Consider the following 16,645-nt stretch of genomic DNA (forward strand, 5'->3'; position numbering starts at 1 on the left):
AACGAGGAAAATCTGATGAATTAAACTGCATTTATTTCAATGAAAGAGGCTTGACAGATAAGGCAGATGAACTCAGGGCATGGTTGGGAACATGCGGTTGGGATATCATAGCTTTGGCAGAAACATGGCTGAGGTCGGGATAGGAGGTAGTTCAATATTCTGGGGTACACATGCTATAGGAAGGATAGAAGGGGAGGCAAGAGAGAAGCGGAGGTGGCATTTTGGATTAGGGAAAACATCACAGCAGTACTTAGGATATTCCAGAGGGAGTGTCCAAAGAGGCTATATGGGTGGAACTGAGAAATAGGGGATGATCATTCTGAAGGGATAGTACTAGGCCTCAAAAGTAAGTGGAAAATTGAGGAGGGCAGTTGACTAAGGTGTTAGTGGGGTAGCAATCTGCAAGCAGTGTTCATAATTCTACTAGTTTTAAAATAGTTATAGAAAAGGATAGGTCTGGTTCACAAGTTAAAGTTCTAAATTGGGGACATTTTCATCGTATTATACAGGAATTTTCAAAAGTTGATTAGGGGAGACTGGAGGTAAAGAGACATCTGGCAAGTGGGAGGCTTTCAAAAGTAAGTTAACAAGTCTTCAGGGCCAGCATGTTCCTGTTAGAGTGAAGGGCAAGGCTGGCAGTAGGGAACACTGGATGACTACAGATATTGAGGTTCTGGTCAAGAAAAATGGAGGCATATGTCAGGCATAGGCAGCTGGGATTAAGCGAATGTGTTGAGGAGTATGGGTGGTGTTGGAGTACACTTAAGGGAGAAATCAGGGGGGCAAAAAGGGGGACATGTGATAGCTTTGGCAGATAGGATAAAGAAGAATCCAAAGAGATTCTACAGGTATAATAAGGGCACAAAAGGAACTTGGGAGAGCATAGGGGCTTGAAGATCAGCAAAGACCAGCAAGGCAACACAATGGTTCAGTGGTTAGCACTGCTACCTCACAGCACCAGGGACCTGGGTTCAATTCCAGCCTCGGGAGACGGTGTGGAGTTTGCATGTTCTCCCTGCGTCTGTGTGGGTTTCTTCCAGGTGCTCTGGTTTCCTCCCACAGTCCAAAGATGTGCAGGTTAGGTGAATTGGCTATGCTAAATTGCCCATAGTGGCCAGGGATATATAAGATAAGTGGATTAGCCATGGGAAATGCAGGGTTACAGCAATAGGGTAGAGTAGTAAGTCTGGGTGTAATGGTCTTCTGAGAGTTGGTATGGACTTGTTGGGCCAAATGGCCTGTACCCACACTGTAGGGATTCTATGAGAAATCCTATTTTAAGGTTGTCTACGTGGTCTATATGTGGAACCTCAGGGGATGGGTAAGATCCTAAATGAACATTTTTCATCAGTATTTACCATGGAAAAAGACATGGAGGTCAGGGAAGTAAATAGTAATTCATGAAAAGAGTCCGAAGAGGACGTGCTGGAGGTCTTAAAATGCATGAATATAGGTAAATACCCAGGACCTGATCAAGTGTATCCCAAGACATTTTGGGAAGCTAGGGAAGAAATCATGGGGCTCCTGGTAGCAACATCTATGTCATCACCAGCCACTGGCAAGCTGCCAGAAGACTGGAGGGTGGCTAATGTTGGGCTACTACTCAAGAAAGGCTTCGAGGAAAAACCAGAGAACTACAGATGAGTAAGCCTAACATCAGTGGTGAATAAGTTATTGATAAAAATGATTTGGATGCGTTTGCAGATGACACCAAAATTGGTGGCATAGTGGACAGTGAAGAAGGCTATTTAAGAGTACAATGGAATCTTGATCAACTGGGCATTTTGGTAAGACAAACCAGGGCAGACTTACCCAGTTAATGTTAGGGCCCTGGGGAGTGTTGTCAAACAGATAGGCCTGGGGTGCAGATACATAGTTCCTTGAAAGTGGCATCACAGGTAGACAGGGTGGTCAAGGCGGCATTTCGCACGCTTGCCTTCACTGGTCAGAGCATTAAGTACAGAAGTTGGGAAATGGTGTTACAGCTGTACAAGTCATAGGTAAGGCCACATTTGGAGTACTGTGTAGAATTCTGGTTGCCCTGTTGTAGGAAGAATGTTATTAAACTGGAAGGGATGCAAAAAAATTTACAATGATGTTACTGAGACTGGAAGGTTTGAGTGATAAGGAGAAGCTGGATAGGCTGAGACCTTTCTCCGTGGAGTGTAGGAGGCTGAGGGGACCTTACAGAAGTTTACGAAATCATGAGAGGTATAGATAAATTGAATAGCAAAGGTCTTTTCTCCAGGATAGGGGAGTCCAAAACTAGAGGGGACAGGTTTAGGCTGAGAGGGGAAAAATTTAAAAAGACCTAAGGGACAACTTTTTTGCACAGATGCTTATGTGGAACAAGCTCTCGGAGGAAGTGGTAGAGATGGGTACACTTACAATATTTAAAAGACATTTGGGCAGGTACATAGACAAAAAAGGTTTGGAAGAATATGAGCCAAAAACAGGCAAATGGGACTAGTTGAGTTTAGGAAACCTGGTCAGCATGGACGAGGAGGGCAGAAGGGTCTGTTTCTATGCTGTATGACTCTGTGACTCTAATTGGTTGTAAAGTGATTTGATATGTCCTATAGTTGTGAAAGGTACAAAAAATGCAAATGTAAATCTTCTAATTTTAAAGCTACATCTTTAAAGATAATAGGTAATTTATCTGTATATATCTATATCTACATAAAAAAAGTTTTATATAGTATTAATTAACAGTATTATGATATTAATCCCTACATTACACTCCTTTCTTCTGTCTCTAATTCTCATTATTTTATTCGAGAAACAGGAACGAGAAAAAGCAGTGACAGATATTTTAAGTCTCAAATAATTTATCTGTGATTACCAGTTTGAATTCAGAGAGCAGGGCATCACTGCATAGCTATTTAATATTTACATTATATTTTCCAGCACAGTATTGACAGCACTCAGCTATAGTGACAACACTGAATGGCATCTTTATAGTTTAAGAAAAGGAAGACTAGCACATGCCATTCAAATGCATGTGCAGTGTGCTGCTTTCAAAGCTGCGACTGTGGTCGTCTTCTACCCAAAAGAAAAGGCATGAAGTGAAATAACAAGGTGTAGAGCTGGATGAACACAGCAGGCCAAGCAGCATCATAGGAGCAGAAAGGCTGACGTTTCGGGCCGAGACCCTTCTTCAGAAATGGGGGAGGGGAAGGGGGTTCTGAAATAAATAGGGAGAGAAGGGGAGGCGGATAGAAGATGGATAGAGGAGAAGATAGGTGGAGAGGATACAGACAGGTCAAAGAGGCAGGGATGGAGCCAGTAAAGGTGAGTGTAGGTGGGGAGGTAGGTCAGTCCAGGGATGACGGACAGGTCAAGGGGGCGGGATGAGGTTAGTAGGTAGGAAATGGGGGTGCGGCTTGAGGTGGGACGAGGGGATAGGTGGGAGGAAGAACAGGTTAGGGAGGCGGGGACAAGCTGGGCTGGTTTTGGGATGCGGTAGGGGGAGGGGAGATTTTGAAGCTTGTGAAATCTACATTGATACCATTGGGCTGCAGGGTTCCCAAGCAGAATATGAGTTGCTGTTCCTGCAACCTTCGGGTGGCATCGTTGTGGCACTGCAGGAGGCCCAGGATGGGCATGTCGTCTAAGGAATGGGAGGGGGAGTTGAAATGGTTCGCGACTGGGAGGTGCAGTTGTTTATTGCGAACCGAGCGTAGGTGTTCTGCAAAGCCGTCCCCAAGCCTCCGCTTGGTTTCCCCGATGTAGAGGAGGCCACAACAGGTACAGCGGATGCAGTATACCACATTGGCAGATGTGCAGGTGAACATCTGCTTGATGTGGAAAGTCTTCTTGGAGCCTGGGATGGGGGTGAGGGAGGAGGTGTGGGGGCAAGTGTAGCACTTCCTGCGGTTGCAGGGAAAAGTGCCAGGTGTGGTGGGGCTGGAGGGGAGTGTGGAGCGGACAAGGGAGTCACGGAGAGAGTGGTCCCTCCGGAAAGCAGATAAGGGTGGTGGGAGGGAAAAATGTCTTTGGTGGTGGGGTCGGATTGCAGATGGCGGAAGTGTCGGAGGATGATGCGTTGGATCCGGAGGTTGGTGGGGTGGTACGTGAGAACAAGGGGGATTCTTTTTTGGTTGTTATTGCGGGGACGGGGTGCGAGGGATGAGTTGCGGGAAATGCAGGAGACACGGTGGAGGGCGTTCTCGACCACTGAGGGGGGGGGGAAGTTGCGGTCCTTGAAAAACGAGGACATCTGATATGTACGGGAGTGGAATGCCTCATCCTGGGAGCAGATGCGGCGGAGGCGAAGGAATTGGGAATAGGGGATGGCATTTTTGCAGGAAGGTGGGTGGGAGGAGGTGTAGTCTAGGTAGCTGTGGGAGTCGGTGGGCTTGAAATGGATATCGGTTTCTAGGTGGCTGCCCGAGATGGAGACAGAGAGGTCCAGGAAGGTGAGAGAGGTGTTAGAGATGGTCCAGGTGAACTTAAGGTTGGGGTGGAAGGTGTTGGTGAAGTGGATGAACTGTTCGAGCTCCTCGTGGGAGCACGAGGCGGCGCCGATCAAGTGAAAGTTTGCTTATATATATTGATTGATATTGACTATACTATTAAAGATGTTTTTAAAAGAAAGCTTCTGAAACCAGTTTGTTAAAAATGAAACTATGAAGTAGCAATTATAACAATGTGACGCCACCTGTTGGTAATTCTTCCTTCATAGAATCAGAGAATCATACAATCGCAGAATCATAGAACCCTACAGTGTGGAAACAGTCCATTTGGCCCATTCATTCCACATCAAAACTCCAAAGAGCATCCCACCCAGACCCAGCCCCCTACCTTATCCCCATAACGCTGCAAGGCTAATCCACCTAACCTACACACCTTTAGACTGTGGAAGGAAACTGGAGCACCCAGAGGAAACCCACGAGGACACAGGGAGAACATGCGAATGCCATGCAAACAGTCACCCCAGGCTGGAATCAAAGCCGGGACCCTGGCACAGTAAGTCAACATAGCTTGCTCTTAAAAGCCGAAAGAAGTGTGGATGCTGTAAATCAGGAACAAAAACAAAGTTGCTGGAAAAGCTCAGCAGGTCTGGCAGCATCTGTTCTGAGGAAGGGTCACCGGACCCAAAATGTTAACTCTGTTTTTTTCCTTCACAGATGCTGCCAGACCTACTGAGCTTTTCCAGCAACTTTGTTTTTGTTGTAGCTTGCTCTTATACGAGGCTGTAATAGCTTCTGCTTATTATTTGACAGCATTGTAGTAGCACTGTTGCTTATGTATCCTTCATTTTCAAAGTTATAAAGATTCTGAAGTAGTGCAGAGCTTTGAATTTGTTTTCTATTATCTTTATTTTTCTTAATTGTGAAATGTCCAAATTGCTGCCTTATTAAAGACTTTGTGTTCAAAGTTGTAAATTAAAAGGCACTACATAAAGCATATATAATACGCGCAGCAGTTCCAGCACTTTCTATTTATTTCGGTTAAATGAAGCTACCCCAATTCCACTTAGATGACCCCTTTAGATACCATAAAATAAATGAGCAAGTTGGTAACAAGACTGGAGATGATTCCATCATGCTTTTAAAGATAAACAGATAAACACAAACAAATGTAGAGAAATCAAAAGAGATAAAATACAGACGAATCATAAATCACAAACATAAACAATCATTAGACAAATATTGAACAGGGAAAGAAAAAGTGAGTAAAATATCATTGCATCAGTGGGAAAGAAATACCAATATACTGAAATTATAAACTGCAACTGCAATCACTTACACAATTACTCCACATCCTTAACCAAGAAGCTACTTTTCTGTCGAGTCAGCTGAATATTTGGAAATGGATACCATCACAGATGAACCTCTGATGAGGGTAGCTATTATTATTATTTAGCATTCCGTCAATTTTATCTGCCTGAACTATGGGACACCAGTTGCAGTACCTTTCCTGTAATCCAGGTAATTTAAAATAGGTGAAAGAGCGAAGTCGATACATTTCTCAGGTTTTGCTTGCTCACTCCACTGACACTTGCAGCCTTCATCCACTAAACCATTAGCTGTGCTGCTTTTAAGTACTGTTAAGCATGCCTTACATGCAATCTCAATTTTCAATCAAGGGGTCTTAGGACCAAAATGTAAAAAGTCCATATAAAACAACCAACTATTTGTTATTTTAATTTTTTGAAACTTTTATTTTGTAAAGATAGTTTTGTGAAAGAATAGCCTGTTAATCGGTCTTTTATTAGGTACATCTTTAAAAATGTACATACTTCATGTTATAACTTTTTCAACAGAAGGAAAAGAAAGCATACAATATTTTGAATATTATTTCTATGCTGCTAATAAAATGATACTGTACTCAATCATTGCTTGCATTGTTTTAATTACTGAACCAATTTAGAATAAAATCAGCACATGCATGATTCAGACTTTTTCTAGAATACAAATCATCAAAAAGAATCAAAAAATCAAGCTGACTGTTTTGTATATATTGATATCACTGAATTTAATAAGAAGTGAAAGGTTTGGCAATAGAAGTATATGACGATCCAAACAATTGTAAACTCCGTCATCTGTGAATTCAATAAGTCTGGTCACTTCTGAAGTAGCATTTAGCCGTGAAAGCTGCTAAGTTCTTTAAACACAACTAAAACATCCCTATTCTTCTGGGTGTGACATCCATCAGCATTAATCAAACTGGCATACTAGTAATTCTGTCCTATGCTGACTGGATGACTCAAAGTCTTCCAGATATCACTAAACAAGCAGTAAATGCTGTGGTGTCTAGGATTTGCTCAATGTACCTTTTACTGACACATTTGTGTGCTTGATACTGTTTTGGAAATGACCATGTAACTTGGGCATCAGCTTGTAATCAGTGTGAATGCAAAGATGTGAAACTACTCCAGAAGGCTCTCTTACACAGGCTTGAAGTTGCACTGTATGCAGTATAATTCCATACAGTTGCAAAGATATATTTTAAAAGTTTTCCAGGTGAGTGCTCACACTTCAAAATGTTTAATGTTGAACGAAAGCAAACAATCTATGTCAATCAAAAAGCAGATTTTTATTCTTGGGACCAGGAATGCATGCACGAAATACTTTGCTGCTGACTTAGTAAGACCAGTTGTGATATGCAGTCCACTTAAAAACTGCAATCCACAGATCACAGTCTGAGTCAAATATTTGCAGTATATCCTATTTTCTAATCAATCAATCTGCTTAGCAATGTTATTACATAACTCTGGAACAGGTGGGACTTGAATCTGCACCTCCTGGTTCAAAGGTAGGAACACTAGCACTGCACCACAAAAGCATCAGCACTCAAAGACCAACTTGTACAATGCAGTCACTTTTTTCTCACACTCAGTTAAAGGTTAATTAAATGCCTTTCTTCAGTTGCAAGACATGAACAAAACACGGTATTGACACATTTTTAAGGTTTGTACACTGTACACTCACTATGTTCTGAGACTAGATGCTTCAATTTCCCAACTGCAAGTTAGTTGTGGGTTTTAAAGTTGAAAGATACATTTAATGTAATTTAATTAACTGCTAAATCTGAAGGTATGAAGGGTAAATTTAGATCCCACTTGATAAAGTCATAAGCAGGAAGATGGCAAAAACAGTCAAATGGAACCCCACCTCTATGCAGTCAGACTTAGCTTTCTACCATGTGCTTTTCAATGAATCTAATGTCATAAAGTTAGTTAAAGAGCACTTTTACACCCAGGTCACATAAGCACTATGTCACAATAGATATGAAAATGTGTTTTCCACCTATTCCTATGAACAAGCACTGTTATAGATGGTGAAACATGAATAAGAAATAAATTAATTAAAAATCCGCTTAGACTTCAATTAACTATAATTTAACTTTGGTTCAACTGAAAAGATGCGCAAAATTAATAAAGACCCAAATGATGAAGATATTATCAACAAACCCAATGGCTCATAGATGTGCTTTCCACAGTGAGATAACAGAATTGCGAATTGTTGTTTCATTTGACTTGCATCCAAAGAAATTCATATCAAACAACAGAGATGCTCAGCTGCCTAAACATCTCATTTGTCTAATTACCTTCAACTTCCTCCACACTTGGTTAAGACAGATTTGAATGTTATTATTTATCGCATTGTAATTGCATTTATATTAATAAATGACAATGTTCATTGTTTATTTGCAGAACTAATTTGAAATACGTATTTTTTTAATTTCTGTTATAAATGGTAATAGAAACTTATGTGGAATACTTGAGGCAGACTGGAGTTCTTATGCTTCAGCATAAATATCATTAGTTGACTTTAGCATCTTCTTCGATTCTACCTCTCGAGTAAATATATGGGGAAATATAGATAGCTTTTTATTACACTGACAATCCCTCAAAAATACATATATACCAAGATAACCTGAACAGAACTATGATTCACAGATAATATACTTGTATGAGGAGTTGCTTAATATTGCACAATAGGACACAAAATACAAATATATACCAATAGCCTGAAGTTATAATTTATGTGATTTTTTTTCTTGACTTGAAGCTATTTTCATTTTTTTGATACTTAATTTCTCTGCCACAGAAGCACAGCACGACATATTTATTTAACTTCAAGGCAATAAAGTACTGAACATATTTGATCTGCAGTAGACAGATAGCAAGAAAAACTATCACTTACACCAAATACAGTGTGCAAACCTTGTTGTTTTGTCCGAACTTAACTCCTATTGTACATTCTTGCACTGAATTAATGGATAGCAAATGAAATTTTCTGATGCAGCTAAGTTTTGATGTTTACACAGAAGAAACAAACCGTGCCTTTTATTTAATTAGTTCCAAATGCAGAGTATGTATCAATTGGATTCAATGGAAGATTATATGCAACCACTACGTCATTTCATTCACAACATCTCCTTAGATTAGGCACAATAATCAGAAGATTGTTGAGCCTGTTTTATTATTTTGGGGGGAGAATACCTGTCATTCAACACACATTGGTAAAAAGGGATCAAGTTATAATCACATACCAAATTTTAGTTTACTGGAAGGTAATTAGAATCTTACATGTATTGCCTCAGGACACTCTAGGAATTCTACTTTAAATTGTTTTCATAATAGTGTTCAGAAGTTTAACACTGTCAGAATAGTCCCGAATTGTAATTTTACATATTTACCTGATTCAAAAGGTTTCCAGAAAGTTGCAAACAAATGTAATACTAACCCATTAGTATACTTTGAATCTGCAGTATTATTACTACATCAAAAGTAAAACAGTGAAAACTATATTTTTAAACATTTAAAATAACATTTACCGAGGTTTTAGAAAATTACCTTACGATAAATGGAAATTCTCAAACACTAACATGTGCTCCTGATTTCATTCATCGCTAACAGCTTTATTATTTTTAATCATTTAAATAAATAAGTCTTCTATATTTTATTAGGAATAAATGCACAAGTGTAACATGTGATTGCCATTGTACATGGACTACACTTCTTGGACAGTATTTGGGCTGCTACAGTGCAGCTACCAAAGCTGTTTTAGTGATTCATATCAGGATAAAGACATGGAATCATGCATGTAAAGAAAAGCTCTGGAGATTTATTTTCGACAGTGACATTTACAACATCTGAATTTCGCCATTCATAATTGACACATGGCAAAATGTTGGTGTTGTAAAGACTGACAACAAAGAAAACCAACAGATTTTATTTTATATGCTTATCTCACACAATACAAATACTAACTGAACATGAATGTACTTCAATGTAGTTGTCACTATGAAATAGATCTGTGAGCAACTATGTTGCACAGTAATTTATTTTGATTCATAGGGATAGAGGAGGAGGAGAAAGAGGAGGATTAGTGCAGTGACATCACACAAGCTCAATTACCCAAAATGCACAATCCTAACTGGCTGATTATGTATAGTTGTATTGGCTTTGCAATGTAAATGAATTTTAAAAGAACTACACAGTTAAGTTACATTTATTCCCATTCAGGATTTAAATAATTCAAAACTACTTCATCCAAGGTTCTACATGTTTGTCAATCTATTTTTCAACATTCAACATTACAATTTTACAGAAAATCAATTCTGAATGTGCATTCAACATTACAAAGTGTATATGCATGTTAAAAATGCATGATATTATTCTGCATTCAAACCACTGATTTCGATCTCCTAAGCTACATTTAGACATTGCTTTGGTAATTATTGCTTCTTACCTGCTTGTTGTACTTGTTATTTATCTGACAGCTGTATTCAGAGCAATGGTCTGATTCAATTGAGATGTTGTCACCTGTCCCTACGAAGGTGTTAGCAGGTGGTAGTTCTTGCACTGCCTGATGTTTCTTTCCTGCAGTGGGTGACTGGGGATGAAGCTGAACTGTTGGCAATGGGGAGCTAGATTTGTAATGCCTGCCGAGGTCAGGGCTCCCAGGTCCGCCATTCATGGACCGATAGCGACCCATGCCAGGGCTCTCTGTAAGTTTCTCATTCACACTGTCATATCTCTGTCCATTTGGTTTTGATGCTTCCACAGTCACAATGCTGCTGTACAGAGGTTGTTTGGACTTTTTGTTCTTTTTGTCCTTCTTGGGTTTCTTAGACTTGTCATGTTGCTGGGGGGTGAAAAAGTCTTCTGGATCCTTTTTTCCTGCCTCATATCCATTCTTGGACTTTTTGGGTCTACAGTACCTCGCCAACACCACAACCAAGATGATTAAAATCACTGTCATGACACCGGCAACAACCCCAATAACAATGCTCAGTCGTTGCTTGCTCATCTCATAATTTGGATCACCTGCAATGTCTTGCTTCAATGAAGTGCGAAGACTTCTAGCTATTTGTGCCTCCACTATTGTAGCGTTTGAAACACTCTCATTCACAAATACATGGACCATTGCAGTGGTGTACTGCGAAGGCTGTCCACTATCATTAACCTGCACTATCAACCGGTGTAGTCCGTAGTGCTTCTGGGTGAGCTTTCCCACCAAAGAGATTACACCGCTGGCTGAATCAATCTCAAAAAGTTTGAAGGGATTTCCCCCCACGATGCTGTAGTTGAGGTCAGCGTTGATGCCAGTGTCTCGATCTGTCGCTAGGACTGTAGCCACCACAGTCCGCAGGTTGCTGGAAGGGGGTAGCAGAGTGTAGGAGGCGTTTTTCGGGAAGGTGATGGTCGGCGCGTTGTCGTTTTCATCCATGACATACAGCGACACCATGGCCGTGGACGACCTCGGGGGGTCCCCGCCGTCCACGGCTTTCACTTTGAAAGAGTAGGTGGTCTGCTGCTCCCTGTTGAAGGACACGGTGGAGTAAATGGTGCCGGTGTCGTTGTCGATGGAGAAGATGCCGCCGTCCTCCTCGACCAGGAGGCTGAGCTCGGCGTTGCTGCCCTGGTCGGCGTCCATGACGGTCACCATGCCGACCGGGCTGTGCGGAGGCAGGTTCTCCTTCACGTAGAAGGTGAAGACGTCCTGCATGAAGCGGGGCTCGTTGTCGTTGGTGTCGGTCACCTGCAGCAGCACGGTGGCACTGCCCTGCAGGCTGGGGCTGCCCTTATCCCGGGCCACCACCTTGAACTCGTAACGCTCGGTCTGCTCCCGGTCCAGCACCGCGTTCGCCACGATGTCCCCCTTCAGCGGGTCGATGGAGAACAGGCCCGCCGCGGCCCCACCTCCTCCTCCTCCTCCACCTCCTCCACCACCGCCGCCGCCGCCGCCACCTCCTCCTCCCGACGACGACGGCTCCAGCGAGTAGGCCACCTCGGCGTTCTTGCCGTCGTCGGCGTCCGAAGCCCGCACCGAGGCCACGGGCTCGCCGGGCCGGTTGTTCTCCGCCACCGAGACCCGCACCAGCGGCTGCGGGAAGACGGGCGGGTTGTCGTTGACGTCGGTGACGCGGACGAGCAGCGAGTTGTTGCCGGACAGGCTGGGGCTGCCCGAGTCCACGGCCACGATGGCCACCGTGTACTGGCGGGCCGCCTCGTAGTCGAGCGGCGCCGAGGTGTGCAGGAAATACTTGCGGGCCCGCTGCTCTCCGTCGGCCGCCTCGCCGTCCCCTCCGCCGGCCGGCCTCAGCTGGAAGGGCACGTCGCCCACCACGGTGCAGGTCACCGCCCCGTTCTCGCCCTGATCCCGGTCGGAGACCTGCACCAGCGCCACCGGGGTGTCGACCAGCACGTCCTCGGCCACCTGAGCCACGCCGTCCCGCAGCACGATGCGGCCGATCTTGCGGATGTCGACGCGGGGCGCGTTGTCGTTCTGGTCGCGGACCCGGAGCGAGACGGTGGCGCGGTCGGTGCGGGCCGGTTGCCCTCGGTCCTTGGCGGTGACCGTGAAGCGGAGCTGGCTCAGCTCCTCGCGGTCGGGCCGGTGCAGCACGCTCAGGCGGCCGGTCGACTCGTCGAGCCTCAGCAGGCGGCGCACCGCCTCGGTGGCGGCCCCGAAGCCGTACTCGATCTGACCGTTGACGCCGGCGTCCAGGTCGGAGGCGCGCAGCTGCAGCACCGGGGTCCCCGGCGGGCTGTTCTCCGCCAGCTCGGCCTCGTACAGGCCTCGCTCGAAGCGGGGGCTGTTGTCGTTCACGTCCGAGATGAGGACCCGCAGCAGGGCGGACGAGGAGCGCGGGGGCTCGCCGCCGTCCCTCACCCTCAGGCTCAGCTCGTACGAGTCCCGCCGCTCCCGGTCCAGGGCGCCCTTGACGATCAGCTGCGGCTGCTTGTCGCCGTCCGGGGTGTCGGCCACTTGTAACTCGAAGACGCTGCTGCTGCTGCCGCCGCCGCGGGCCTGGGCCTCGGGGCTGGGGTTTCTCCGGGTTCCTTCGCCGGAGCTCTCCTCGGGCACCAGCAGCTCGTACCTCTCGATGCCGTTGGTGCCGAAGTCGCGGTCGGTGGCGGTCGGCAGCAGGTAGAGGGTGCCGACCGGCCGGTTCTCCTCCACCGTCAGGGTGAGCACCGGCGACGGGAAGCTCGGCGTGTTGTCGTTGATGTCCTCCACCACCACGCGGCCGTCGTACAGGTCGACCCAGCTCTGAGCCGGCCCGATCACCGACACCTCGAAGTCGATGAAGCACTCGTTCTCGTCGAAGATCATCTGGCACTGCGGCAGCTTCTCGCGGTCGGTGCGGCGCCCGGTCGTGCTCAGCTCCCCGGTGATGTTGTCGATCTTGAAGTACTCGGAGCCCGACTCCAGGCTGAAAGTCACCTCGCCCGAGCCCGCCACGATGCCCAGGTCGGCGGCCACGTTACCGATCCGCACATCGGCCGGTCCTTCCTCGGTGATCCGGTACCGGAGAGCCTGCTTGGCGCTCGCCAGCACCGCGGCGGTCCGCAAGAAAAGCAGCAGCGGGAACCAGAAAGTCATGCCTCTCTCTTCCTTTCTTCTCACCCGCGCACCCCCTTCTTATTCCTCTCTTTCTCTTACCCACCCCTGTCCCCCCTCGGCCAAAGGGGTGGAATCTCTTCCGACTGGAGGGGTGACAACTGTCCGTCTCCAAACACTCAATAAAGTAACGGGCTAGCCTTGCAGACTCGCACACATTGCTTCAGTTCCGTGACTCCCTTTTCCTCCCGCCCCCCGCCACCACTGGAACATCCTTCCGAAACGGGCTCAACTCTTGCTTTCGGTGGAGCGATCGCCGCCTTCGCAGCCACAACCCAAACGAAGGTGAAGATGAAGAAGAAACAGCATTGAGTCAAATTGATCACCTGAATCCGCTAGTGCTTTCGGACGTGCTTCTGGAGTCACGTTGTTCCAAGTTTGCCCTGCATCCGCAGTTAGTGTTTCTTTACCTGCATGCTGCTGCTGGTTGGACTCTGTGTGGTGTATGTATGTGTGTATGTGCGTGCTGCAACCGGACTCCCCCAACCTTGCTATTGCAGTCTTTCCCTTTCTCTTCACACTCTTCCCTAGCTTTTTACCCCCCTCTAAATCTCCCTCTTTCTTTCTCCGATCGTCCGAATTGACTCCAGGCGCAGCTCTTCCTCTGCAGAGCAGCGGAAGACAAAAGGTCTGGAAGCCGTCAGAAAGTTGAAAAGGTGGGGGCCTGGGGTGGGGGGAAGGCTCGTTAAAATAATTGCGAACGCGATCCGCTTCCTCGCCGTTCGACGAGCAGAGTCCCGCAGAATAAAGGTTGCCGTTAATGACTCGTGTTGAACCCGGAGATCTGTACAAAAGGGCTGAGCTGCCAAACTGCGACTAAATGCAGATACTCCTTTGGATTGAACGTGGAGAGGGAAATCCTAGCTGATACAACGGGAATCCGAATGAGAGCAAACTGATTTCACGATGCGGACCTTTAAAACAAACGACGTCTGCAAGTGCATTGCTTCTGGATCGGGTCCGAGCAGTTGAATAAAAAAAATCCCCAATTGAAGACTGAATAGGCTGCCGTACTTTTGACAACGGCAAGTTTTCTTATTCCAGTCCCCTAAGTGTGTTTCAGTTCCCTGACGCAGTCCTTTATGTGGTGCTGAATCCTTCTCTGAAGCGAAAAAAAAGTCCTTCCTTGTTATTCGATTAGTCGTGGTCTGCTGAGTAGTTCATTGCTATTCCTGCAGTTGAAGTTGGGTTTGTCTTTCTCTCCCCGTACAATTCAGCCTTCTGTATTCCGAAAGTAGCTGCAGGTTATAGCGCAAGCCTGACTCCAAACGCTGATGTTTCTCGGAGGATAGGAATCTATAAAGGAGTGAATGTAATAATGTTCTCTCCCTCGGGCTGGAGATCTGCAAATTCCGCTCCTTTCCCCTCTCCCCTTTATATCTGCGCGTTGTTAAGCTGGGAATTCAGGTTAACAGCATTGTTCCGATTTCTCTCTCCCACCCTCTTTTGTATGCCATCCCGCTCAGTGTGGGTGAATGTGAGAGTTTTCTGACTCATTTGAGGCAGCGTCACCTACACGAGTGAAAAGGAACTGAAGCGCGATCAGGAAATGCAGAGATTCCTCTTTCTACATCATCCATCTCTTCCCTCATTTGCTTTCTTTTACGTTCGTCGCTCTTTTTTTTCTTCCCCGTGCCATTGCACTTATTTCACTACAACGTCATTTTTCCTCTTAAACATGTTCCTGATATCTCATCGTCTTTTCGACATTATCTTCCTATTTTCGCTTAACTGTGCGCATTTGGCTACGTGCCTTGATACCTTCTGTTTATAAACCTTTGCGGAAGTATTTTATTTGAAAAATGTGTGACTATTTGCATGATCGATCTTTTAAACAATTCCATCTCGTCCCGTAGCTTTGAGGGAAGGTACGGTTCAAAATCGGTCTTTTATTCAGACGCAGCGGGGGCAGAAAAAGCTCGCGTGTGTATGAAACCAAGGTTGACTGCGAGTTTGACATCGTAAAAAGCAAAATAATTTCTTTACAAGCGCGATAAAGGGCGTGCTGTCCTTTGCGTTTCCCCGACTTGTTCTCATTTACGAAAAATTGGAATTTTAATCTATATTTGACAAAATGCGTTTTTAAAAAAAACCGTTTCACTTCTGTCCTAACCAACTGGACTGGAGCTCCCTATATATTTATATTTGCGAAGTGCTGTATTTGCAATTTGCAACGGTGAATGCTGCATCGCCGCGGTGACTTCTTTAAGAGAGAGGGGGAGTGGGAGAGCAGGAGGCGCTCGCAGGCGCGCTGTGAGGACATGGGATTTTGCTGGATGAAACTTGCCTGCTGTCTTCCCCCGCTTTTGCTGAACTGAGCTGGAGCAACCGCACGGACCGCAGCCAGTCTGCGGCAGCAATGAGCAGCGCCTGCGCAGGTAGGCGTGGGACAGCACTGGTGACAACCAGAAAGCGATGACAGAGGCAGGGGGAGAGAGAGAAAAAAAAACACACTGCCGAGAAGAAGAAGAACTGCAGAGACAGAATATGGGGAAATAGGGAGAAAGAGAAAGCAATCGATCTGGTGACCAGCAGTTTAGAAATCAACATCTCTTTTACGCCTTTAATGATAATCGTATTTTAGGATGGATTGCCTCAGCCTAGCCGGGAAAGGGGGTCGGGGCTGTAGGGGAGCAGTTTAAAACGGGTTGATAATTATGTGAGGCAGTCTGTCAACGTTGTTCGTGATGCTGCTAATCGGTTCAGACTCGAAAATCAGTGTCCTCGTTTGCATTTCAAAGAAACTTTTAGTGTAATTTGCATTCTTATGCATGAAAAGTTCCAGGCAGGATGTGCAAGCGGTACCATGTTTGGATCGGACTTGTAATTAAACGAGGAATACACAGGCTTTTTTTGAGTGGTTCGCGTCTAACACAAAACGAGTACTAATATATCGGATTTTCAGCGTCTGCGGTCTTTGATTAACAGGGAGCAACAGCATTCTATATATAATCGAGTTTAAGCTGAAGGGTCACATTATGCAGTTAAATCAATATAGGTTATATACAGCCCTGATGTGAAAAAAATCCTGTTAGATCCTGTTATATGTAAATTGTGACCGGGTTCCCATGCAGTTTGTTACAGCGAGCAGTTTCTCCGGTGTTGCGTCCTTACACACAAAGCTGATGTTACTGGCAAAATGAATTCATTAGTATCAGTGTGCAATATTTTCTAAGTGCACGAGTAGACACTCGTCAGAGACATTAATACATTTGCGGGGTGCTTTCTTGTTATGTCTCAGATTTGATCCCTTGCTTAAACACTTGCACCGATTTTAAAAT

General features: G+C 45.3%; 1 protein-coding gene across 3 annotated transcripts in view; it reads right to left on the minus strand.

The window, feature by feature from the left end:
- pcdh7b (protocadherin 7b) overlaps nt 1-15,161 on the minus strand; it is a 360,001-nt gene extending 344,840 nt beyond the window's left edge. For all 3 annotated transcript variants that reach the window (XM_048602609.1, XM_048602614.1, XM_048602617.1), the window contains exon 1: nt 10,206-15,161. In XM_048602609.1, coding sequence (XP_048458566.1) covers nt 10,206-13,346 — 3,141 coding nt within the window. In that variant the 5' untranslated portion in view covers nt 13,347-15,161. The remainder of the gene's footprint in view (nt 1-10,205) is intronic.
- Nucleotides 15,162-16,645: the final 1,484 nt, after the last annotated feature.

Source organism: Rhincodon typus, chromosome 1, assembly GCF_021869965.1.
Source record: "Rhincodon typus isolate 14 chromosome 1, sRhiTyp1.1, whole genome shotgun sequence".
Lineage (NCBI taxonomy): Eukaryota > Metazoa > Chordata > Chondrichthyes > Orectolobiformes > Rhincodontidae > Rhincodon > Rhincodon typus.